The sequence below is a fragment of the Arvicanthis niloticus genome, chromosome 22 (genome assembly GCF_011762505.2).
Source record: "Arvicanthis niloticus isolate mArvNil1 chromosome 22, mArvNil1.pat.X, whole genome shotgun sequence".
NCBI classification, from domain to species: Eukaryota; Metazoa; Chordata; class Mammalia; order Rodentia; family Muridae; genus Arvicanthis; species Arvicanthis niloticus.
The window spans coordinates 37,302,946-37,329,059 of NC_133429.1; the positions used below are offsets into that span (position 1 = coordinate 37,302,946).

The window sequence follows — 26,114 nt, forward strand, 5'->3', positions numbered from 1 at the left end:
CAAAAAGAGTCTACAGGTTCATGGAAATGCTATAGTTTATTTTCGTCTATTTCTGCAGGACCTGGATAAAAAGTAGCTGGGGTATTAAGCTTCTATTTCTCTGGCATCCTTTCCAGCATTGCTGAAGATGGTGATTAAGCTTCCCACATCGTGAGAGGTGGGGGCTCTGGCACCTAGCTGTGCCCCAACCCCGATGAAGAACAGATTTCAGGTCACAGTTCATTACGTTGAATTTCTTCTGTTTGTTTGTTTCAGAGATCAACTCTGCTACGAGTTTTGTGACAAGGGGACGGCTACAACAAAAATAATGAAGGCAGTCACGCAGTCACTTCTTCAGTTTCATTTCTCTCCGTAGGAAACAAAGGCTCTCTTTCTGTGTCAGGGACCTATTAGGCTCCCAGGTACCACCAGGATTTAAAACCTCGAGTCTACTTTCGGATCTCTCATTGCCTTCCAGCCATCCTTCAGTTCTATCTTCATCTCTGGGTTGACTCCCGGGCTAAGTCTTTTATCGCTTCACACCTGCATCTCAGCCCTGGCTTCTGAGCTGGCCCCATTTGCCTTTGATCCCTTATCTTTTCAATTAATCCTGCAGACCGCTGCCAGATTAATCTCTCTGAAATTGGCCTTTATATCATTCCCTTGGTAGGAATCTATGGTTCTTCCAAATTACCATTCCTTTCAAATCTGACCCCCGCCCCCCCCACCCCGTTCTGACATTCAGAACCCCCTCTATCTGCCATATCTGTTTGAACCTTTCTCTTATTTCTCTGATCCAGTTAAACATTTTTATTTTTCTATCTCTTTACCCCAGAAATTCTAGGATTTATGTTCATGACCACCTCTTGTGTTTAGAAGGGTCTCCACGACTGTCCAAATTTTATCATTCTTCCAATCATCGGGCTCTTCCTACATCCCTACTTGAAGTGCGGAGTCCTGAGATAACAGAGTGGGAAAACTGGTAAGTAAGTCAATTCCACTATCTCTGCAGAAACCATTGGTTCAACTAAATCCAGGGAAGATGTGTAGGGAAAGTCGCAGATAGATTAGAACCTGGAGCCAGGAAGATGAGTAAATACAGCTTACGGCCAAAGTAAGGAACCCAGAGCAGCTGTCTACAATACAACTTAGAGTCTGGATCTTCAGTTCATTTCAATAAATGATGCTAGAAGGCTGTCTTTGTGTCTCATGCTGGAGATACAGCACTAAACCATGCAGGCATGGTTATAGCCTTTTAAAGACATTTCATAAACAGTAGTGAGATGTGTTCTTATCATGAAGTGTTCGGGAAGAAAAGTGGATGGTTAGAGGTAGGCTTCACCCCAACTCCTTTAAAATATTGCTCTGGAATTCAAACTACATGTCATGTCTATTTAGTTCTTTCTCCTAAAGCATAAGGCAAAAATCTTGATCTTCTCTTTTCATGTAATTCTCTACAGTGGTGCTGATCTCAGTCACCACCTCACTATGCAAACTACTGGACTATTGGAAAAACTAGAAACCTAGAGAGCATTCGTGATACTTTCCCCTTCCCTTTTCCCCACCCTTACCCTTTTTTCTTCTTCCTCTTCTTCTTCTTCCTCCTCTTCTTCCTCCTCTTCCTCCTCCTCTTCTCTCAAGAAGGGTCTCACTATGTGGCCTTGGCTATCTTGGAACTCACTATGTAGAACAGACTGGCTTCAAACTTACAGAGATCTGCCTCCAATTTGCCAGTCTTTAGGACCGTGTTTTCATGACTCACCTAACCCATGGTGGCTTGTAGCTGCTTGTGTTCTTATGTTAATTTGTGTTCCCAAAACTGCTCACATGCGTGTCTGAACATAAGACACTGTGGGACCCTGCACCCAGGTGGTTCTGATGGGTAAATAAAGAAGCTAACAGCTAATGGCTGGGGCGGGCAGACAGGGATAAGACTTTTAGGATTCCTGGACTAGGGACAGAGAGAGGAGAGGAGGAAGGAATTCCACCAAGCCTGGGAGAAGGAAAGGAAAGATGCCATGCCTGAGAAGGTGCAGGACACAGAACATAGCCACCATGTAGGAGGTGCCCAAGAGGGCTGCCTGACTGGGTCCTGGGCAGCAAAGATGGAATATAGATTTTAGTAAGTAAGAAGGAAGGTGGATCAGCCACATGGAGGTTAGGAAGTGGCCCAGCCATTGAGCTATTTTAGGCATACCAAAATATAAAGGCAGAGTGTGTGTCTCTTTCATTCAGAAACCCAGAACACTGGGGCGGCTAGCAAGGAGTGACACTGCTTCCAGGATCAATTTGAGTTCATAATTGGGCACATCTACAGTGGCTTCTCTCTTCCCTTTCAACTTCTTCTTCCTCGTGGTTCTCCTCTGACTGAAAGCCCCCAAATCCTAAACCCCGCCTATGTCTCTTCTGCCCAGCGATTGGCTATCGACATCTTTATTTACAAATCAGAAGTCACATACAGACTCCAGGTCTTGCCCCCAAACCCTGCACTTAGCATTCTCATAGACAGCAAGACTAAACCTCAACACAGCACTGATTTGTTCTGCTTCTTGGTAGTATAGGTTTTCCTCACCCTCCTAGCAAGCTGTTGCCATATGTAGTCCATGCTATCAGGAACTTCCTTTTCTAGCCTTTGTCTACATGACTCCCACCCTGGCAACGGAGGTAAGTTTCTCACACTTCGTCTTCTTATGTGGAGAGAAGTGACTGCTCCCTCATAGGCACAAGGGATCAGATAATCAGAAACCCTAACAAGGGCTGGCAGGCTCATATTTTAATAGTATTCTCCTCTCTTCTTCAATTCACTTGTTCCTCTCTGGCAGCTTTACAGCTTTCATTCCTTCATGTGATAGCTCAGTCACATCTCTGTCCTGTCTGTGTGTTTCTAGCAAGCCTGACGCCTCTCTCTGACCAGTGACCACTTCCCACAGGCAGGGAGGTAAAGAACAGAGAACGAGGGGAGTGAAATGGGCAGATTTTGGGGTTCTGACAGACTAGAGTTCCCTCAAACACGTCTCCATCTTGACTTGGAAGCCAAGCTAAGCCTTGGAAAGGTCAACAGTCTGATCAGTTTTGCTTTCTCAGGACAAAGAAAGGCATAATGCTAGCACCAAGCCCATGAGGATGAGGTAGGATGGGGCAGCATTGGCTTCTCTTGTCACCATGATGACAGGTCTCTTCGCTCTTCCCACCCTCTCTCACTTTTTTCACCGTACATCCTGTCTATCCGAATGTTGCTCCACTCACAGCTCGCCTTCCCCAAACTGTTACCCGGTTAACTTTCCCGCTAATTTCCTAACGCCCACGTTCTCCTTACTCTTCTGGCGGAGCCGCTATTAATGCGCTATCATAGTCCCACAGACGATCTGGCCTAGGGACCTCTCCTGCGTGGACTTTTTAAAGTAAACAATTCGTGTTAGCCGCCATCCATGAAGACTAAGCTCCCATTTTAGCTTCCCCTTTTTGCAAATATCATGTAGAAAGAGCCTTTCCTCTGAAAACCGCTTCCTCTTCACATTTGAAATGGGGGGAGCGGGGGGAAAGCAGGAAAAAAGAAAACCAAACCCCAAACCAAAAACCTTTTTTTCTTTTTTTGGTAGGGATTCACCGACTTGCATTTTTCTCTCATGAAATGATCCTTGGTAGATCAATAGACAAAGTCTCCAGCCTCTAGAGCTTCCCTTCCACGTCTACCTCCATCCCAGTACATTGGTGTCTTTGGGGGTAGGGGGGATAGAAACAGTCTATTTCTTGTTGTGTGAACTCGTGCTTTCTTTAACTATTTTAGTTGAAGGAATAATGTCCCCGGTACTAAAGCCACTTTATTTTTAGCCCCTTTGATTCTATAATATTACCCTCTGGGTTTTCTTGTATTCTTTTCGTCTGGTCACACTTCCTTGTCTTTTGTTACTTCCTTCCCATTCTATATCCAGGGTCTGAAACTCAATAGGCTCTTGAGTGTCAATAGAACACGCTGCTGTCCCAGGCTTGTCTGAACTCAGCTCAGAACGGCATCCTGCCCCTTTCTTTTCCCAGACTCATCTAGGGTATTCTCTCTCTCTCTCTCTCTCTCTCTCTCTCTCTCTGTCTGTCTCTCAAAAACAACTATAAACAGAAAACAGTTATGAAGAGTCTGGATGAAGTCACTGATAGATATTTTACATGGTCCTGGGGTAGACATTGTAGCCCTGGAAATGATACATGTAGACAGGTCAGGCTCCAGGAATTCCAGGAGCCTGGAATTGTAAATTCCTCTTGGGTTTTACATAGACTCTTGTACCCTGCAGATGAACATTAGCTAATTAGAAAATAGAGACAGTAATAACGACACGCTTGATTCTTTTTTCATTTCCTATGAGCAGGTTATCACCTCTGTGATACATACTTTACACAATTAGCTCTGCTAATGAGGATTTGGAATTAAAACCGATGTTTCAAATAATCCCTTGACTACTTGGACCAATATGAATGTATAATTTTCCTTGGTCCAGCTTAAACTTCATGTGTAACTTTGAGATATTTGAAATCCATGACTGGCTGTCACAAATGAGGCAGTTTTTACGCATAGATTGATTTCTTAACTACTAATAAAGGTGGGAGGGGCCGGAGAGCGAGGTTTTGAGTTATCGTCAGATGACTGTAACTCAATCCCTGGCCCTCATAGGTCTACAATGCCAAAAGTTTCTAAGTGAAATACAAATCACTGTGAATTCTGATTACATTTCTATTCCCTTCCAAAAATACGGAAAAGGAAATTAAGTTACATTTGATTACATTACAAAAATTCATTCGGTGTCTGGGCAGTCACTGCCATGTCAGACGTCAGATGTACATATTGCACAGGGGTATGTTCTGTGCTGCTGGCCTCTGGCCCTTTTTGCTTCAGCTGAGCAGTTTGTAAGCATCAGGAGACAGTTAAAAGAACACAAATGTACCTATGTCATTTCATTAGGAACAAACCAGTTTTTGTTTATGGGGAACAAGTGGAGAATTAGAACCCTTGAAACCTGAGAACAATCTGTCTCGTCCTTACGGAAACATTACCAGTTGCAATAGATCAGGTTCTTAAACTTCTTCCAAGAAGCCAAGTGTAGGTGGGTGGAGCAGAGACTACAAACAGTGGGGTTTGCTGCTTCTCAACCTTTTTAGGTATGCCGATCATTTGGTAGGGTAATAGAACACTGAACACTGTAATTCCTCAAGCATATTTCATATACAGATCATCTAGAGTTTTGTTAAAATAAAGATTCTTACTAAGTAACATTGAGCTGGGCCCTGAGGTTCTGTGAAGTTAAGGTGGTGCTGATGTGGCACTTCCAGGCATCATGTTTGACTGTCTGGGCAGTACGGCATGTGGCCTTTTAACTTTATTTGCCCAAGGTAGAGTGAACAGGCAAAGAGGTGAACTGTTTTCAATTAAACACAAAGCAATATATATTTTATATATTTTATATTGTACCTATATCATTAGCTCAAATTGAACTGCAAAGTGTGGGTTTTGTTATTTTCTTTTTCAGGCTTGCAAAGAATTCAGAAAGGTTTTCACATCACCTGAGGGAATCCATAACACCTGCAGAACATGCAACTTCCAAGCTTTTACTTTAAGAAACACTTACGTATATAAGAAAGCTATTAGAAAACACCAATGCATCGAACCCCTCCTCAGGGCAGTGGTTTGAGCGAGGGGGAATGCCAGTCATAGGCTCTTGTGTTTGAACACTGGGTCCTTAGATGATGGCACTGTTTGGGAAGGCTCTGGAACCTTTAGTGGGTGGAGTTTTGCCAGAAGAAGTGGGTTACTGGGAGTGGGGATTGGGGTTTTTTTTTACTTTGGCTCTGCTTCCTGTTTTCTCTTTGCTTCCCAATATGAATGCAGTGTGACCAGATGCCTCCTGTTCACATCACCAGGCCCTCCCTGCCATGATGGACTGTACCTGGATTCCTTCAAACTGTAAGCCAAAATAAATACAAACCCCCACCCTCACCCCAGGTTACTTCCTGACAGGTATTACTCACAGCAATATTCAGAGATTCTGATTTGCATTGTTCTGGGCAGGGACTCTCTGGATGATGATTTATCCCCAACATCGAAAAGCATTTCTGGTGGGGAGATATGTGCAATGTTATGTCCAGAGGGCTGCCTCTTAGAGAGTAATATAAAACACAAAGAAGGGGCTGGTGAGATGGCTTAGTAGTTAAGAGTACCTCTTGTTCTTTAGGAGGTCATGAGTTCAAATCCCAGCAACCACATGGAGGGTTACAACCATCTGTAATGAGATCTGATGCCCTCATATGGGTGTGTGAAGACAGCTACAGTGTACTTTGGGCCGGAGGGAGCAGAGCCCGAAGAGAGCTAGTGGGCCTGGAGCAAGAGGAAGAAGGGAAGGGGGAAAACACAAAGAAAGTCTCTCTCTCTCTCTCTTTCTTTCTCCCTCACACCCTGTGTGTGTGTGTGTGTGTGTGTGTGTGTGTGTGTGTGTGTGTGTGTGTGTGTGTTTGGGGGTTGGGAAAATGGGCATTAATTGAAGACAGTAGGATAATAGAATCGCTATATATTAATGGGGTTGAGTGATAATCTAAGTGTTGACTCAGGTCCAAGAAGAGGTTGTGAGTTGGTAGCGAGACTTCCTAGTACTGGCACAGTGGAGAAGACAGAATCTCACCCCCGCCCCCTGCTCTTATTGATTCCGAAGCAGCACAAAGGGAATGTCCTTGCATTCCAGGTGGACAGTCTGGAATCAGAATGGAGACTGATAAGAAATGTGACGACCCCAAGCCCCAAGGCCTTCTGTAAGGTTTTTCACTTTGGAGCTGTTTAATAGAAGCTCGAGAAAGACAATTTACCACGTTCAGCACAGGAGAACAGCACTACTTGAATGGAGTTTGCTGTTCCCAGGACCTCTACATTAGGGCAGGGGCACCTTCAGTTGATGCAGCAGGGTCTGTGGAGTTGGTGGTTAAGTTGTGCGTGTGAATCTTTTGCTAGCTCACACTGACTGAGCTCTGGGCAAAGGGACCATGTGACCATTTACCACATAACCCAGCTGACACAAAGCACCGGGTGCCAGGGGCTGAGAACCTGTCTAGACGCTTCATTTCGGATGTGATGTCATCCTGGAAAAATTAACCCTTGACTCTTTTCATAGGGAACATGGGTTCATGTATTTATAAGGCTTCAGAAAGAAATTCCTTTGTGAACCAGAAACTGGGAGACACCTGGGGAACGGTAAATATCTAGCCGGTCCGAAACTAAATCTGAACACCTTTATCAGAGAGTCACCGCCCAGTTGAAGTGAAGAAAAGGCTCGTGGTTTCCTCTTTCTCAAAGAGTTACCTTCTGTTTGTGATCTTTCAGCCAATAGGGGATTTCGGTTACAAGCTCTTATCCTCGTATCTACTGACTGCTTTGCAGCTGTTTAAAGTTCCTATTGGGCAGTGTCAGTATCTCAATTTCCATTTAGCCACTAGATCCCCATCCCCCTACAGACCTATTGGAGGCAGTTGGCTTCCCTATGCTTGCTTCCTTCAGGTAAAGCTAGCTCAACAAAAGCAGAGTGACACTGTCCTGTCGTTGAGGAGTGGTTGGAAATGCAACAGGCCCCATCCCCAGCCACAAAGAGTCCCTTGTGTGCTTGTTTATCTATAGGCTGCTGAAAACCTAGGAAGTCACTTTGTTTGGCTAGAATGAAAAGCTTGAAATGACCTCAAGCACGGATTTTCTTTCATTAAAAAGAAAGATCAAAGAACGAAGGTCTCATCTTCAGATCTCACACCCCCTTCTCCGGTTACCGCGGCAGAAAGCATCAAGCAAACCGTATGTAATTATTAACTGATGGATTCCTTACGGAGATCTTTCGGTTAGAGTCTGCAGTACTCACTCGCTTTGTTCATGCCTTTATCTCTCCCTCATCAGTCAGGACCAGAAAGCAGCGCTTTGTTTGACAGACGAGGACCTCCAGTGTGAGTATAATTAGAGAGCACTGGACACACATGTGTATCAAAAATCATGCAACGTACTGAAGATGGTTTACTAACACAACAGTTGTGCCAGAGACTTGCCAAGTAGTGATTGAGAACAATTACTTCCAACCCAAGCTCCCAAACATCTAGTCGGGATGAACGTTCCTCATGTGGGGAATTACTTATTTGTTTATGTGGGTGCTGGGAGGGGAACTTCTGATGGAAAGGTATGTTCCCAGCAAAAGACATCATCACCATTGTTGTGTGCGCACATGTGTGTGTGTGTGTGTGTCTGTGTGAGGTCTATGAGTTTATGCATATGACTGTTTGTGGTTATCTATGCATGCAGTGATGGGCAGCTCATGGTTTATGCAGTAGCCATGCACCAGGACACGTGGTAGATCTTGATTTCCTAATTTGAGGGTCCTTGACAGATAATGCAGAGTTTCAAGCACTCGTATTTATTTTGCTAAGTGAAGTTGGATTACAAAGAAGCTCAGGCAGTTTAAAGATGAAACAAATTGAAGAACCAAAAATATTGCATTGTCCATTCCAATTTTCTAGGTAAAAGGGAAGCATCATTTTTCATTTGAATTCAGAAAAAAAATATTGATGGGCATGTGGACAGGACTACATAAGTCAATGTTTACTCCCGAGACACCAACATATAGGAAGTTTTTGGCTGAAGATGTAATTAACTAATTACAGATATTTAACTACACTGCCTGGAATCCCCAAACTCTAGGACTATGACTTCAAGTCCATACAACTCCACCAGCTCATGGATAAAATGAGACGTTTCCTTCTCAAGTTGAGATTCATGATTTGCAGTTCCAGCTGTACTTACAGGGATTGAAGGCTTCTCAAGTTCTGCAGTGCTTCCTCCGGAACCTGTCTCAGCTGGTTGTTCTGCAGCATGCTGTCCATGAAAACAACAACAACAAACGAAAGTCAGTAAAGAAAATTAACAATGGCTGTTCCTAACACAGCAGCATCAGACACTGTCCCAGGTGCCTTAAAAACATCATAGCATCATACACGCCAGGTTTCGTGGGAGGTTAAACTCCTGGGGGAGTGCAAATAATAAATAAGTAAATCCTACAACCCCTCCCCCCATTATCAATTAAGCCCACATCTCTCGTTCAGTTACCTTCAGATGACAGAACAAGAGCAGGTTATCTTGAGTCCCCAGTGAGTTAATTAGAAAATTTCCGTTTGTGTTCGAGATGCTTCAGTGAGAGACAAAACCGTTAAAGGGTTTATAGTACCACAGCGTGCAGTTAAGACGGGAAAACTCTCACACGACTGTTGATTTCTTTCACAAACCCTCCTTACTGAATACTCGGTATATTAACAGTCTGACATGTTCTGAGTAAGGTTGTGGATGCATAACTCCATTTTATCATTTGCACAAGTGTACGAGAATATGAGCTGACTTTGTTAGAGGCGGGGGTGTGATTTTGACTTTTCCTAACTTCTTTTCTGGGTATATTTAAAACAGTCACTACTTCATATAGCATCCTCAGGCTCCTCTAAGCATACATCTCTGCTCATATTTTTGTCTTTATTTTTTCCCCTCTAATGTTTGATCAGCAAGGCTAAATGAGAACAGATGAGAAAGTTGGAGATGGGAGAGAGAACGACTTGTCACCTTGTTGAATGGAGGCTAGCGACACTTGATGACCTAATTCTTGGATGTTCTTTCTGTTTAAGTGTCCTACGCATAGACATCACACTGCCTACCAAGACTGGATTGTAGGTCAGTGTTGAATGGGGGAATTACAGCTCTCTGTGACGTTTCTATGGTTACCTTTGCCCATCACACTATGGTTTTGGTTTGGTACTGGGAGGTTGGAAGATGGAACCCTTCCTTGACTAAATGGTTTACACCACAAAATGAACTTTTGCTGAGGACGGCCTCATGTGACATTTCATTGGGTTAAGTATTTTTCATGACAGAAGCAAACAGCTCATTTATCTTGGGGTCAATGTGTTCAAGGGCAATAATCTTAAATATTAGGTGTAAGAGATCACATTGAGATTCCATATGTAAGACAGCACCAGCCGTCAAGCGCCACTGTCATCTTTGTTCTTGGTCTTACTGGACTGGATCACTAGGACCTTTCTCTTGTTTTACCACAGACATTGCTCATCTACCTTATGAAAGTCATGGCTCTAAATGAATATGAACATTACAGTATCTTTGCAGCCACTTTTGAAATTTATAAAGCAGTTGAGAGTTTGTATGAGGAGAACGACAGGTCTACTGTGCTGAGAATTTTACCAATTCTGCTGTAGCTCTCAGTCTCATTGGATCAATACTCACCTATTAGAGAACTATGAACAAGTAATGAATGGATAGTCAATTTATTTATTTATGCCTCACTAAATGCACAGTGTTACATGTAACAACTACAGGAACAATTTTTTAATGAATGAATCAGATGTTTGACCTGACAGTTATGTATGTATCTCTCTTTTTTCCTCCGGGAGACAAGATCTCTTGTAGCTCATGCTCATTTCAAACTCATTAGTTAAAGGTGACCTTGAACTTGGCTGTTCTGCCTCCAATACCCTATTGCTGGAATTACAGGCATATGCTGCTATGCCTTGTATACAGGATGCATGGGATAGAACCCAGGGCTTTGTGTATGCTAGGCAACCACTTCACAAGCTGAGCTACATCCCTGGCCCCGGCTTGTACTTTTCATAACAAGGTGTGAGAAAGATAACACGATCAGAAGCCATTTCATACAAGAACAGAAACATGAATAGGGATCTAGATAAAAACCAGCGAAGACATGGAACAACAGAACATTCGTAGGCATTTTATGAAAAAAGAAGTACTCTTTATTAAGATAAGAATAACAGACCCCAAACAAATTAGCAGGGTTGCAGTTTTCAGGTGAAGAAGTGAAACGCACACACAGGCATGGGTGTCCTCAAGATGAGTCAAACTGACTTCCTATGCCTTAGGACAGGACAATCTTGAAATGCTATAAAAACACTTATCCTACATGAACAGGCAGAGGTCAGCATTCCTTCTCCAGCACTTTGGAAGGCCATGGAGATAGTATCCCTCCATACGACATGAGGATTCAGGGTTGACTGGGGAAAGTGAGAAACTGCCTTCTTCAAATTTGGGCAGAAAAGCTTGTTAGGCAGGGGGAGAATAAGATTTTAAAGGCAATGGGCCACCCCCAAATAATAAGTCATTTAATAATTGCTACAACATGAACTGTGTATGGTTGTGCCCCAATTAGTTAAAAGGAAGCAGTATGAAAATTTATAAAGCAAACTTTGCTAACTAAATCCAATGTGACTTTTTCTCTTAGCTTCTTTTCTTTCTGCTAATTTAATAGTAATTTCAAATAAGTTTTACATTCATCTATCTATCTATCTATAATCTATCTAATCTATGTATATCTACATACAATTTGTTTTGTTGCTCTTGAAATGATTCTACTGAATACTACTTTGACATAAACATGTCATTAGCCTATAATCTAGAAATAAACTAACATAAAATTTTAATTAATTATTCAATGGTTTTGAATAGGATGTATCTAATCCACCTAAATTTTCCTGTGTAAAATATGATGGCTCCTTATGCAGCCTTACAGTAGAGTTACACACTAAGGTAGTGGTGGCTAGTACCGATAGCAAGGCAGAGTCAGGGGTCAAGGAGAACGGGAGACACCTGCCTTTACCCTGGCTCACACTCCACGTCGTGATCACACCTGGAGAAAGATGTCCCCACAGTCTTCAAATACTCCACCACAGGCAGAGCCTTTATTCTGAGCACCACTGCCCTGATGTCAAGGCAGCTTAAGTCATTTAATGATTTAGGCCTCTGTAGACTGTTAGTGTCTAAGTCAGCAATAACAGTGACAAGATTCCTGCAGGACCTTGCTGCCCCTCAACCCTCATCATTTGTTAGGGATCGTAACTAAATTGTAATGTCTGAATATTTCTTTCCTATCACCTATTCTTCAGCTCCTCCTTGCACTTAGAAAAAAAAAAATCCATGATATTTTGGCATGATACTCAAGCTGCCTAACGTGGGAATCTTTGGGCTTTTCTTCTAACCTTCAAAACTCTCTTTTAAATGCTGGAGTTTTAACTCATTTGGAGCTACCTCTTCAGCCCAGGTCTTTCCTATCCGTGTGGCTCTGAGCACAGTGTCCTGTCAGGCAGCTGCCATCTCACTTGGAGGGTTAATTCCAAGGTATACTTCCAGATCCTCTGTGTTTTTCTCTCTGCAGGGAAATCTCTTTCATAGGAAGTCAGGGCTGAGCCTCAGACTGGACTGAATGTTCATAGCTTTATGGTTGCATAGTCGATCACACTCTGTCTAGATACACTCTGTCCGAGAAGCAGAGGCGACCTGCTTGGCTGTCTAGATCCCAGAATCTGTTTCATTGATCTAGTAGTGATTTCTAGCAATAATTTGTTTAGCGACACTTTGGACATCACAACCACCAAGCCTTACTAAATCCCTGACTCAGAAGATTGCAAACATTGGTTAGTTAGGAATGGATAAAAGGAGATTTTATTTTAATTTTTTTAATTGGATATTTTACGTATTTCCTTTTCAAATGTTATCCCCTTTCCTGGATTCCCCTCTGGAACCCCCATCTCCTCTCCCTCCCCCTGCATGAGGGTGTTTCCCCATCCACTCACCCACTCCTGCCTCCCTGCCCTAGCATTCCCCTACACTGGGGCATCAAGCTTTCACAGGACCAAGGGCCTCTTCTCCCATTGATGTCTGACAAGGCCATCCTCTGCTCTGTATGCAGCTGGAGCCTTGGGTCTCTCCATGTGTACTTTTTGGTTGGTGGTTTAGTCCCTGGGAGCTCTGGGGGGGTGGTGGTGGCAGTCTGGTTGGTTGATATTGTTGTTCTTCCTATGGGGTTGCAAACCCCTTCAGCTCTAAAAGGAGATTTTTAATGACAAATCCTTCCTTTCTTCATAGGAATGGGCCCAGAAGCAATCATGTGGTACTGATGGGAAGCTGAAAGGCTCCAGGACCCAGGTTTGCTCTTATTATAACAACTCACACTCTGAGGAATTATCCAGGGTCCTGATGAGAATTGTATTAATCCTTCTGAGAATGTCTCTTCCCATGACATGACGACCTTCCAACATACAAAGTCTGGACATTAACAACCCCTTAAAGGTTCCACTGTCTCAGCACTACCCCACTAGGACCAAATCTCTATTACATGAACTTTTGGGGGACCAACTTGAACCATCTCCAAACTATATCTTCTAAAACTCATTTTAAAAGCCAGTTTAGGCCAACACTGTCTGGAGTGTTCAGGCAAAATGCAACACAAAAAGCAGCAAGAAGGCCGGGTGGTGGTGGCGCAGGCCTTTAATCCCAGCACTTGGGAGACGGAGGCAGGCGGATTTCTGAGTTCGAGGCCAGCCTGGTCTACAGAGTGAGTTCCAGGACAGCCGGGACTACACAGAGAAACCCTGTCTCGAAAAAACCAAAACCAAACCCAAACCCAAAAAAAAAAAAAAAAAAAAAAAAAAAAACAGCAAGAATATGTGCAGAACCATTCTGGGCACATGAAACTTGCTTTCAGGTGGAGATCCATATCAGGCATAGCCATCTCATTTGCTATGTGCCCAATAAATATTCTATAAATAACCTTGAAACTGGGTTCACACCATACAAAATTAAGACAGTGGTGATGTCTAGAGTGTCTGTGTTTTCTCACTTCACAAATGTTTACTGAGTGTATACTGTGATTCAGGTACTTTTCAGAGAGCTAGGATATACCAATGACCAAGATAAGTGCCGTCTTTAATTTATGGGACATGTAGTATATTATGAGTAGCATTCAATGGAAAGATGGTGAAATTATTGTACATGGGAAAATTAGGAGAAGTAAATAATGTTGTGGTTGAAAAAAATCATGTATAAAACTTGGACAATTCTGACTTAACTAAAACAGGAATTTAAAATTATATTTCTATGTAATTCGATGGAATACATATTTAATATTATATACTCCATTGATATTAGATACTTATATTTCAAATAAAACATACTGGCTTGAGATACACTTTTACACACATATACACACACTAACTCATATACTAAATATACAGTTTGTTGAATGAGTTGAAGTAGTTGATTAAAGTATAATTTAATTTTTATTGTTTTAAATTTTTATTTATTTTTAATTAATTGTTCATGAGTATGTGCTTGTCTATATGTTTAAGAACTGACAAGAGACTGTGGAGGTCAGAAGGGGACGTTTGATCCCCTGGAACTGGAGTTATAGGTGGTTGTGAACTGCCATGTGAGTGCTGACATTCAATTCTGGGTCGTCTTTTTAAGAGCAGCCAGTGCTCTTAACCACTGGACTGTCTCTCCAGACCTTACACTATAATTTAACATCATTCAAATATTTTGCTGTATATAAGCAGACATGAGAAAATCATTTTAGTCTTCTCATTTAGATTTGAACTTCCTGATGCATTTTGAATGGTTCAGATATCTTGCTGGGTTCTCTGAGGTGTAGGCTTATTGTACCTGGTGCTAACACATAAAATAAGTTAGCATTAGGGCTGGCAATACAGCCTACAACATTTCTGTTTATAGTACTAATGACCCAAATAGAGGGGAAGCCAAACCCAGTCATCTAAGAGGAACAATGATTCTGCTATAAAATTTAACTTTTAATAAAATATTAAATGTAATTAAGCTTTTAAAAACCTACATATATCTTGGACCACTGAATCAATTTTCATTAAGCATAAATAAATCCAGTGCTTTGGGGGAGTTAACTTTTATCTCAATGAAAAAGAAAAAAAAAAAAACCAAGATATTGTTTTGTAGATAAAATTTAAATGACTTGAAACTTTTACTACTTTCTCTACTTAGATGCTCCAAACCAGAAGGCGCTGAAACAGAACTTGGCTATGAGTAGTAAGTAGTAGAAGAAGAAAATAGTTGTGCTGGATAGTTTTTTTTTTTTTTTTTTTTTTTTTTTTGTCAACTTGACACAAAGCGTCAAGTTAGAGGACAGAACTTCAGTTAAGATCCCTCTACAAGATCAGGCTGTAGACAAGCCCATAAGCCATTTTCTCAATCAGCGACTGATGTGGGAGGCCTAGCTTATTGTGGGTAGTGCCATCCCTGGGCTAGTGGTTCTGGGTGCTAGAAGAAAGCAGACTGAGCAAGCCAGGAGGAGCAAGCCAGTAAGCAGCACCCTTCCATGGCTTGGGCATCAGCTCCTGCCTCCAGGTTTCTGCCAAGTTTAAGTTCTTGCTTTGGCTTGCCTCGAAGGACTGTGATTAGGGATATGTAAGCCAAATAAAAACTTTCCTCCTCAAGTTGCTTTTGGTCTTGGTGTCTCAATACAGCAATAATAACCCAGACTAAGATAGTACTCAATAGTACTCAATTTCATGACAACAAATTTGGAAGTTGGATGATGGATTTGCAAAAAATTTATGTATAAACTCATTTAAAACTTTCTCTCTTCTGCTCACCAACTCCCTCCCTTGGATAGAACCCAGGGCTTTGGAAATAGTTGGCAAATGTACCACCGAGCTACAGCCTTAACCCAACATTTCTTAGTGAACAGCTGTCCACTTTGCTGGGTTGTGCACCAGGTTTTTTACTTACCCACCCAAACTTAGTGTGTTTGAGTGGGTCCTTACTCGGTATATACTAAAGGAGCAAATTTCAAGGAAATTTGAAGCTGTGATCTCATGCTCTTATCATAGTGAGTTATTCAATTAGTGACAAGAGTCTTTAGGAACATGCTCCCTAACTGCATGACATGGAGAAAGAAAGACATTCTTGCACATATGAGTAGGTAAGGTGGTTATTTAGAGGCAAGCAACTTCAGACATAAAGTGAGCGAAGAGGAGAGGGACTGTCACACACAGATTATAGCTAAGTATGACGTGGTTTTATGACATCAGCGAAGGCAGAGAGGGACTAAAATGAGTCAACTCAAAGATCCAAATTGCACCCAATATTTGCACATTAATTATCAGTCATGTGACATGGAAATCAGGACCATCTTTAAGCAACAACGCTTGGTTTACTTACAGGACTTTGAGACTGTGAAGGCCTGTGAATGCTCCCTTGGGAATGTGTGTCAAAGCATTTCCAGCAAGGCGCCTGTGAGTTTCATTGGTGAGGGGAGAGAGGAAGGGAGGGAGGGAGGGAGGGAGGGAGGGAGGGAGGGAGGGAGGGAGGGAGAGAGAGAGTCAGCAGTTTTCTTCAAGTGCAAATCATTTCACCGTTAAAAAAAATGCAATACAACTATGTTCAAGTCACACAGGCGATTGAAAAGAACTTTGTTTTTCTATATTTTGCAAACACTTTAAATTTCCAAAGAAGAGCTGGCAGAAGAAGTGTCTAAGAAAAAAATGAAATAAATTATTTTACAAGTCCTTTAACAGCTTGTAATGCATATGTATCTATTCCTGCCTTTAAGTTTTTAAACAAAAACATAGCTTCATAATAATTTGAAACACACCTGTGATGTCAAAATGTGACTGACATAAGTTTTACAACCACCATTTACAATAAGAATATTTTCACTGTATTTAGACTGGGCTATATTCATTTTTTAATATTGTGAAATAAGAACGTGTATTATCACAGCCAGTTTGTTCCTAAACCACAAGCGAGAGAACCTTAACTTAACTTGCCTTCATTGAATAATACCTTAAGTTTGGAAACAGAGAGTATAGAGCAGGATAGATGACTTAATGGCAAATTCATCTTTTCCTAGTGACATTTGAAAAGTTACCTTTATAATAGTTTCATTGAGAGAATAAGCAAAATGGCTAACCAAGTATCTAGCTCCAATGTTTGGTTCTGTACTAAGTTAGCAGCCACTTGGAAGCCACAGCCCAGGATGTTTGGAAGCCTATTGAGCAGGAAATCCTAGGCTAATGTGAGCCAGAAGAGCACAGAATTTGCTGAGAATCTTATCACATGCTCAGGCCAGAACACCCGTAGGTCAAGACAGCTCTATCATGTAGCAATGAAGATACATGCTGGGGGAAAGGTGGAGTTCATCCACTTGAGTGGAGTGTCTTTTTCTGAAGAGTCTGATGGTCTCAACGACATCCTCTTGATATTATATCCAAAAGGAGAGAATCCATCATGGAGAACTAGTGTCGTGACTGAAAGAAGCCAGTCACTGTACAACTTTAAATATTCATCCACTTGCTAGCCCATTCGGCGGACACTCAACCACACATGGATATTTAAACAAATAATGCATTTATCCTACGACTAGAACTACATGGTATTTGTATTAAAGGCACTTGAGGGGTTGGAGAGATTGCCCAGAGGTTAAGTCACTTGTTGCTCTCTTCTAGAGGACCTGAGTTCAGTACCTAGTCCCGACATGGAGTGTGTCATGACTACCTTTACTATCAGCTGCAGGAGATCTGCCATGCTCTTCTGGTCTCCTCTAGCACCTGCACACATGTGGCAAACACACACACACACACACACACACACACACACACCATTCGAAGCCAAGTGTGATGGTTCAGGCATGCAATACTAGTGTTTTGGAGGCAGAGGCAGTAAGATCTCAAGTTTGAGGCCTGTCTGGACTATAATCAAGACTCTGTCTCAAACTCAAAACCAACAAAACAGAAGTAATAACACCAATAAACATTTGTCCAATTCAAATTACTACACCACAATATTTGTAATCCTGGTTTTTTTTTTTTTTTTTTTTTTTTTTTTTTTTTACAAGCAATTTAATAACAAGGAAGGGTCTGGGTTTCTCAAAGAAACGTTGCCTATATTCTTGTGTGTACACTCATTTGCTCTGAACTGTTAAGTCAGTAGAAATTCCTGTGCTTCTTTGTATCACTAACAACATGAAACGTTTAGGCAAGATGCCAGCTCAGGTCCCTTCCAGGCCCATGACTTCACTGTTGTGCCCTGTGGAGGTCTGTGCTGTCTCTTTCCTCCTGTGACAGATGGAATCTTGGAGACTGAGCCTGCATTCTGTGTTCCTCCCATGTTCCTCACGGGCCAAGAAAGTACTTTTCAAACAGTAATGACAGGTAGGATCTCATTCTGAAATTAATAATTAAAATCCGGAATAACAAATGAGAACAGTTTGGATGATTGCTTTGTACCAAATTTATCTGTGAAAAAGGACTAAGGAAGAAATACTTGTTTTTAAATATATACAGTGAATGAAAAAGTTGAGATCCACTAACTTCACCGAGGCAGGTCTTCAGAAAATGCATGTTAATCATATGTAATTCTGCTTCATATTTGACCAAGGTGATTCCAGAGGGCTTTAAATTGCCCCATAAATCTGTTTTATAAGAAACCTTGTGATCTTCTGCCCTGCCCCTCAATTCATTCTCTCCCTGTTCCCAGTCACTCTGTGTTCGTTGACAATCTTTGTATGGTCGCTTCTGGTTGAATTAGTAAATTCATTAAAGAATTCTTGTCAGTTTTTATACCTGAAAGAAATAAGGCCCCAGCTTCTTCCACAAATCTCTTTATTCTGAAGCTGAACTAGCCCAGGAGGCTAGCCTCATCTCTTCTGCCTCATCTAGACCATGGGTTCTCAACCTTCCAAATACTGAGACCCTTTAATACAGTTCCAGGTTGTGGTGACCCCAGCCATAAAATTATTTTTGTTCCTACTTTGTAACTGTAAGTCTGCTGCTGTTATGAATTCTAATGTAAATATCTGATACGTAGGATATTTGCTGTGTGACTCTGTGAAAGGATCATCTGACCCCCAAAGGGGTCACAACCCACAGGCTGAGAATCACCGACCTAGTATTGTCTTTTTCTGCTCGCTTCTAGTCTTTCAAAGCAACCTCATTTCTGAGATTTCTAGTTTCTATACCCTAAACTCCTTTGATAGCAGTTTGTAACCAGATGGTGGGTTATAGGGTCTGTGCTTTGTATTCTTCCTGACATATAATGCACAACCTAGGGCTTGCCCTTTGGACCTAGTCTAGGGCCATCCAGAAGTGCTGGAGGCATGGTGAATTGCCCAAATAGCATTTAGCTAATAGTTAAAATAAAGACCAATAACTGTCCCCTAGTATGGATCACTCTCTTTTTCAAGGGTAATTTCCCCTATGTAGGGTTAAGAGTTTACAAAGGCACATGGATACTCGTCTAGAGCTTCATTTTGTAGCCTTCCCCCAGCCCCATCTTCCTGTGGTTAGATGACTAAGTCAGACTATATAGACTTCTCTATCACCTCCTAAAAGGAGGTTGCTTGTTCCCAACTTCCTCAGTCTTGCCTGTCCTGCAGAGATGACTGGTGAAACACCCTCACTGATTCTGATTCGAAGAACTTTCCATCAAAGGTGAAATGGGAAGAGTGGAGAGGGCTGAGGAGATGGCTCGGTGTGGAAAACGCTCGATGTCCAAGTGTGAGGACCTGAACTGAATCCCCAGAAGCAACTCAAAGCCAAGGGCAGGAGTGCTCACCTGCTATGCTGGTGCTCCAGCAGAGTGCAGGAGTGCTCACCTGCTATGCTGGTGCTCCAGCAGTAGCTGAGAGGAAGAAACAAGAGACTCCCCCAGAGCTTCACTTGGTTAAGTATTGAGTAATACTATACAGCAGTTAAGAGCACGGACTGCTCTGCCAGAGGTCCTGAGATCAATTCCCAGCAACCACATGGTGGCTCACAACCATCTGTAATGTGATCTGATGCCCTCTTCTGGTGTGTCTGAAGATAACTACAGTGTACTCACATACATGAAATAAATAAATAAATAAATAAATAAATAAATCTTAAAAAAGTATTAAATAACAAAGAGACTACGACTCAAACAATAGGACACCAGAGGTTGTTTCCTGAGTGTCACATGCAAGCAGTGGTACATGCATGTGCCCACACTCACACCCCCCCCAAAGGAATGCACCCTCCCCCAAAGGAGCTAAGTGACTTGGGTCCCCAGATAACGTTGTGGAGTTGTAGATCCAAACTGTCCCACAGCCTTGCGGACTCTTTCGGATGACTAATTGGATCAATATAAACCTGGGTTATCTTCTGCAAACAAGTGGATGATTGAAGGCTTATTTAGCTGGCAAGGAAGTATCACACCTGCCCGAACGCTGGTCTCAAGGAATCATGTTTACAAAGCTGTTCCAATTGTCCACACTCGATGTCTTCGCTTCTGCTGCCTTTTATCTTTGTACTGTTAACCCGCAGTTGGCACACCTGAGCTATCACAGTGTTGCCAGCTTCTGGGCTCCTAACAGCCATTTGGAGTTGAGAAGAAATGCACGTTATCATTCGTTCATACTAGCTTGTATCCAGTGAGCATTTTGTTGAGCCCCTGTGCAGGGACTGCTTTGGTGGTACAGTAGTGAATATGAGATTCGTTGAGCTTACATTCTAACCCGAGGAGATTGCCACTGGGCCCAAAGGTAAGCAAACAGCACAACATGAAAATTTCTCCGAGAAAAGAAGAACAAAGGTAAAGAGATAAAGAACAGTGGTCGTGGAGGGTGATTATTTTAGCTGCAATGGTACAGCAGAGCCTTTCTGCTGCGAGGACATTTCTACAGAGGTCTGAGCCATACTGTGAAGGGCAGAGTAGAGTGGCGTACATGTGGTGTGGTCTAGATACTTCTACAGGGTAAGTATGGAGAATGGCCAAGGAGGAGAATGTCGGGAATTGGAACCAGAAGCTGTCCAGGGCTGGTGCTTAAATGGACTAGGAGGACCTCCTACAGTCAGCTAGAGTCAATGGACCCTTCTTATAAGGATATCTTAAAGGGCCAAGAGCAAAAGCACTTAGGGTGTTTAGGTTGGAGACCTGGTGAAGTGAATACTACAGGAACAGTGAAGGTACCAGATCCTGGTGCAGAAGAAGAAACAATCTACACTGTTACTATGAGCACTAGAGTCAAGGAGTTCTATATTTGGTTAAAAAGGAAAAGAAACATTCTGTAGTCATGAGTGTATAATGCGCTGCCCACCTGAATTTGACTAGTGATACAAAGTACCATACGAAATTCTGAATAAGAGCATGCATACTCTATATAAGGAGTTGTACCTGACATTGAAGAGTTACTTATTGAATTAAGATACTCAGGGTTGCCGGGCGGTGGTGGCTCACGCCTTTAATCCCAGCACTTGGGAGGCAGAGGCAGGCGAATTTCTGAGTTCGAGGCCAGCCTGGTCTACAGAGTGAGTTCCAGGACAGCCAGGGCTATACAGAGAAACCCTGTCTCGAAAAAACAAAAAAAAAACAAAAAAACAAAAAACAACAACAACAAAAAAACCAAACAAACAAACAAAAAAAAGATACTCAGGGTTGGCCACTACAGTTGGCTTCACTGTCCATGCTGGACTCACCAGCAACTGTCACTTCAGTTAGAACACCACACTCTCTATTCACAGTCATGTCTGCAATTCAGTTGTGAATTTAGAAGGTAGTTTTCAGCTTTGTACTCACTAAATTCTGCTACTGTACTACTGCTAGGTGGGCAGATGACTTTTGAGACATTGACTTTGGAAATGATTAAAAAAAAAAAACTTTTAAACATTTGTATTCTAAGCCAGTGACAAACTCTTGGATCAACAATGGGGACCTGCCTGCACAATGCGCTTGTGCAACAGTGGCACAAAAGTTGTGGGCATAACCAACCACTATCTGGTTGTATTTAAGGTCCACTCCGTGAGGCAGAACTCGTGCCGGACACTGCTCAGGTGGTCAAGAACCTAACACAAGATAGCTCATGGACCCAGGAGAACACCAAATACTATTAGTCTGATAAAGGAACACAACAGTAAAATGACCCCTAATGACATTCTGCTATACTCATAGGTCAATGTCTCACTTAGCCAGCATCAGAGAAGCTTTTCCTGCTTGTCAGTGGGAACAAATACATAGACCTACAACTGGACAATGGAGAGAGAGAGAGAGAGAGAGAGAGAGAGAGAGAGAGAGAGAGCTAGCTAAAACACTTGGTCATCAATGGGAGGGAAGACATCAATGAAACAAGGTCTGCTAAACACAGTAGAGTTGGCCTACATATGAACTCACAAAATACTGAGGCAGCATGCACAGAGCCAGTACAGGTCTAAGTCAGATGGGGACCCAACACTGAGAGGTGAACTGACCATGAGTCCCTACCCCTAACCCAGAAGTTATCTCCAACTGACATCTTCTTATGAAAAACATTAATTCTCTCCCTAGAGTATGTTAATGTACAATTAAAGGAGATCTGTACTCAGCTTTAGATGGTCAACACAAAACAAACTCAATGGTATTTTTGGAGATGCTTTATCTCATAATGTTGTCTTTGGGCACTTAAAAAAAACATACTTTTTCTTGCTTATCTGTTAGGGTTTCTAATTTTGTGTTTTTATGGGTTCTCTGTCTCTCTCTCTCTTGTGTGTATGCATATGTATGTTTCTTAGTGCTTTGATTTTTTTTTTGTCTATTTGCTTCATTTTACTTTGTTTCTTTTCATCTGTTTGTTTTTCCTGTTTTCTGAAGAGAGAGAAAGAAGGCATGGAGTAGGATGGTGGGTGGGCATAGCCCCTCTGGTTCTTACACTCTTTCCACCGGTTCTTCTTCGCTCCCTGAGCCCTGGGATGGGAAGAGGTTTGAGATCTGGGAGGAGATGAGGTAGGGGTAACCATGATCAGATTATACTATATTTAAAATACATATATTAAGGTTGGAGAGATGGCTCAGGGGTTAGGAGCACTGAGTGCTCTTCTAGAGGTCCTGAGATCAATTTCCAGCAACCACATGGTGGCTCACAACCATCTGTAATGAGATCCTGATGCCCTCTTCTGGTGTGTCTGAAGACAGCGACACTGTACTCACATACATAAAAATAAATAAATTTTTAAAAAGTATTTTTTTAAAATGTTGTATCCTAGTCAGCTTAATTCATCAGGGTAAACATCTGTGGCTTATGTTTCCTTGCTTCACGTTATTTATTTATTTTTCTTATTCTCTGCACAGAGACTTCAGATGCCTCGGAGTCTGTAGGAAGAACTACTCTGTGAGCCACTGACCTGTTAGTAGGGCAGTCTGCTCCAAAACAAAGGGATTTACGTTGCGCCATTAGCTGTTTTGTGGGCTAGCACGAAGGCAGGTCTGTCCCACTGACAATAACAACAACCTAAGGAAATAATTCTTTTTTAATTTCTTTATCATATGGGGGTGATTCATATAACTTTAAAATTTAAATACCTCTAAACTACAGGGGAGGGGAACCCTCTTCAGACGTTCAAATGTGTACCCAGCATGTAAACAGTAAGAGCCACACACAAATCTTTCCTTCCCTGTGATGATTTGGAGTAGTATTTCAATCCTAGAGACCTAAATGCCACTTGGCTGAATGCTGTTCTTTAAAACTCTGTTTCTAAAAATCACTATTTTATAAAAACATCTCTTTCATCATTCCTGTTTCTAAAATAAGGTAGAAGTTAAAAATTTCATATCTTTTATTATAATATAAAAATTATGCTGAATGACACTGCACCATGTATGAAACACACTATTTCAACATTATTTGTTTTCTTTATTTAACTTCCACAGGAAGAAAAAAAAGAACATTAAATTGCAAATGACTATCGGTGCACCTCTCCTCCCCCAAACACAGATGATTCGCTACTGTAATAATAATCTAAAACATCTTTCAGAATGTATAAATATCATGGAGTCTCTAAAGTAAGTTGAAAATTTAAAGTAATATGGACCCTTTTGGTGGCGGGCAGTCTGTGCTTTATTTTATAAAAGAAAAGTCTGATTTTTTTTCTGTCCTGTACTTTGTCCTAGAAAGACAGGGAATGTTGTGAATATCCCATGGGCTGGGTTCTGGGAGTGGAAGGGGTATTGGACTGTGGGTCTCTGCTTGAGTCTTTCTTGGAAATGTCTGCTGTGAGCCACTGCTACGGACGGGCCTACAAACCAAACAGTGTTTTTAGATCTAAGCAAGGAACACGATTGGCTGGCTCTCCCATGAACTTCACGACTTCTAATTTAGTCAGGTTTTTTCCCTTTCCCTTTTTGGTTATTTTTCTTCACATTAACTTTAGTGAAAACATATCCTTTTATTTGAAAATCACTTTGCTTCTTTGCCTTCATTTCCCTAAAAGGGGGGGGGGGGAAGAAAATGGCATTCTTCTGTGAGGGTCTTTTTAAGTAAGGTTCTCTCTTGGTAGGTAGTCCTGCCTGGCCTGGAACTTTGGATGTAGACCCATTATATTCTGGTGTTTTCTGTGAGACATGGAAGCTGTACACCAGAGGGACCACTCAAACAATCAGAGGGGGATGGAGCTGATATGACAATTCTTGAGATTTAATAGGAAGACTAAGAAAAGTTCCGCTGGTTCACAGAAATTAATTTTCCAACTTTAAAGACCTATGAGACCTAGAGGGCACAGAATCTTATGAGTAAATGCCACTTTGCTCTAGAGTGCTGACATCAGGGTTAAGTAGTTTTCCCATCCCGACGATCTGGGTGATATGTAACTATCTCCAATATTATGGTGCCATTCTCTTCTTTCTGATTTTTTCTTTACTGAAGGTACTGGTTCTTTACTGCTTCTGCTTTTATTTGTGTTCTTCCAGGCTATAGTTTACCTGAATAATTCCCGTCAAAGTATCATTTAAGTGTGAAATTTCTGCAGGTGCTTCTGGGAGTATCTTTGATCACATTTGCTGCAGGCAACTCAGTCATCTTACTTATACGGATGCCAACACTGTCTCAACTGATTTTCTTACCAGGAAAGAATAGCATGCCTTTCCTAGTGTGTCTTAATACATCAAGATACTTAAAAGCTGTGACAGCCAGTCCATCACTCCCCTCAGCTCAATTAGCTAAGCACATTAACTTGGTCAAAACCAGCCAAAAGGTTCCCAAAGTCAGCCAAAAAAGTCTGAGGAACATATATTCATGAACTGTGAGTTCACTTTCAGTATTAGGTGAGATGAAGACTATTCAGATTTTGGGGTTCGAGGGCTAAGAATCGTTGAAGCCTAAAAATCTCTGGACTGAATAAATTAAATCTTTCAGAAGAACTAGGAGATCTTTAATGGGAATAAAGATCCGTGGTTTTTTTAAACCACGGCTGGCTTAATAAGGCTCAATTTCAAGTCCTCTGTGAAATCTGCCTTGGTGACCTCAATCCACAGATAGATTCTACACAGTACTTCCTGTGAGGCTTCATTTTTTGCCCTTCGGTGTGTGGTCTGATTATTGACTCTTAGGGTCACGAATCATATTGCATGCACAGAACTGGGAACTCAGATATTTATTATCAGTCAGTCAATCAAGTAATCAACCAGTCATGATCATTGATTATGTTTCTAAATATAACTAACTATAGTTACTTCCTGGTTGGCCCAATGATTCTGAGAGAGTTAGCTATTATGTAGCCAGATTAGAAACAATCAAAGAATATTCCCTTTGTATTACAGACCAGATGGAAATTCAGAAGTTTGGAGTCCTTTCAGTAAGCTGTTGTACAGTGTGCTATGGACAAATAAATAGAAGCAACTTTTTATTTATTTATTTTTTTTACCAAGCAATTCATAAATGCTATTAATGGAGCTGTTTAATTATTATAATTAGACAAAAGATACCACGTCTCTCCTTTCCCAGGTGGTAAAGTGGACTTAAGAGACATTTAGGTAATGCCAGTGCTGGTCAAAAACAGGCCAGGCAGAAGACAGGGCTTCCTGGGGATGTGGTTATGGGTTATTCTGGTTCTGAGCACACTGGATTTCAGAGTATTGAGAGGACAGTAAGTGGAGGTGGCATTTAAATATGCCCTGGTTGAGAGTCATCACAGTGTTACCGAATCTAAGCAGAATCTTCATCACCTGAGAATTTCCTATACACACATTCTTGGAACACCTCCTCCTACCCTCCGTCTGTCTGAAGAACATCTGTGGTGGGGCCCAGAAATGTGTGAGGAACTCCAGCGAATTCTGACATCACCAGAGACACCGACTGACCGACTGACCAACTGAACGTAATGGTCTCCAAACTGTATCATCCACAGAGCACACTACAGGCGATTTCCTGAGCTCAGGCGCCAGACTTTCTGACTTACTAGCTGGGGGAGGGCACACGACTTTGTATTTCCCAAAGCACAAAAAGATAGATTCCGATGGAGAGTAAATAGTGAGATTGTTCAAATGCTGCTGCTGT

At 41.8% G+C, this 26,114-nt stretch overlaps 1 protein-coding gene across 1 annotated transcript in view; it reads right to left on the bottom strand.

Moving 5' to 3' along the window:
* Lgr5 (leucine rich repeat containing G protein-coupled receptor 5) overlaps positions 1–26,114 on the bottom strand; it is a 132,043-nt gene that overhangs the window by 35,182 nt on the left and 70,747 nt on the right. The window contains exons 3-4 of the mRNA XM_076920255.1: positions 16,019–16,090; positions 8,786–8,857 (exon numbers count right to left, since the gene is read on the bottom strand). Of these exons, the coding sequence (XP_076776370.1) occupies positions 8,786–8,857; positions 16,019–16,090 (144 nt within the window). The remainder of the gene's footprint in view (positions 1–8,785; positions 8,858–16,018; positions 16,091–26,114) is intronic.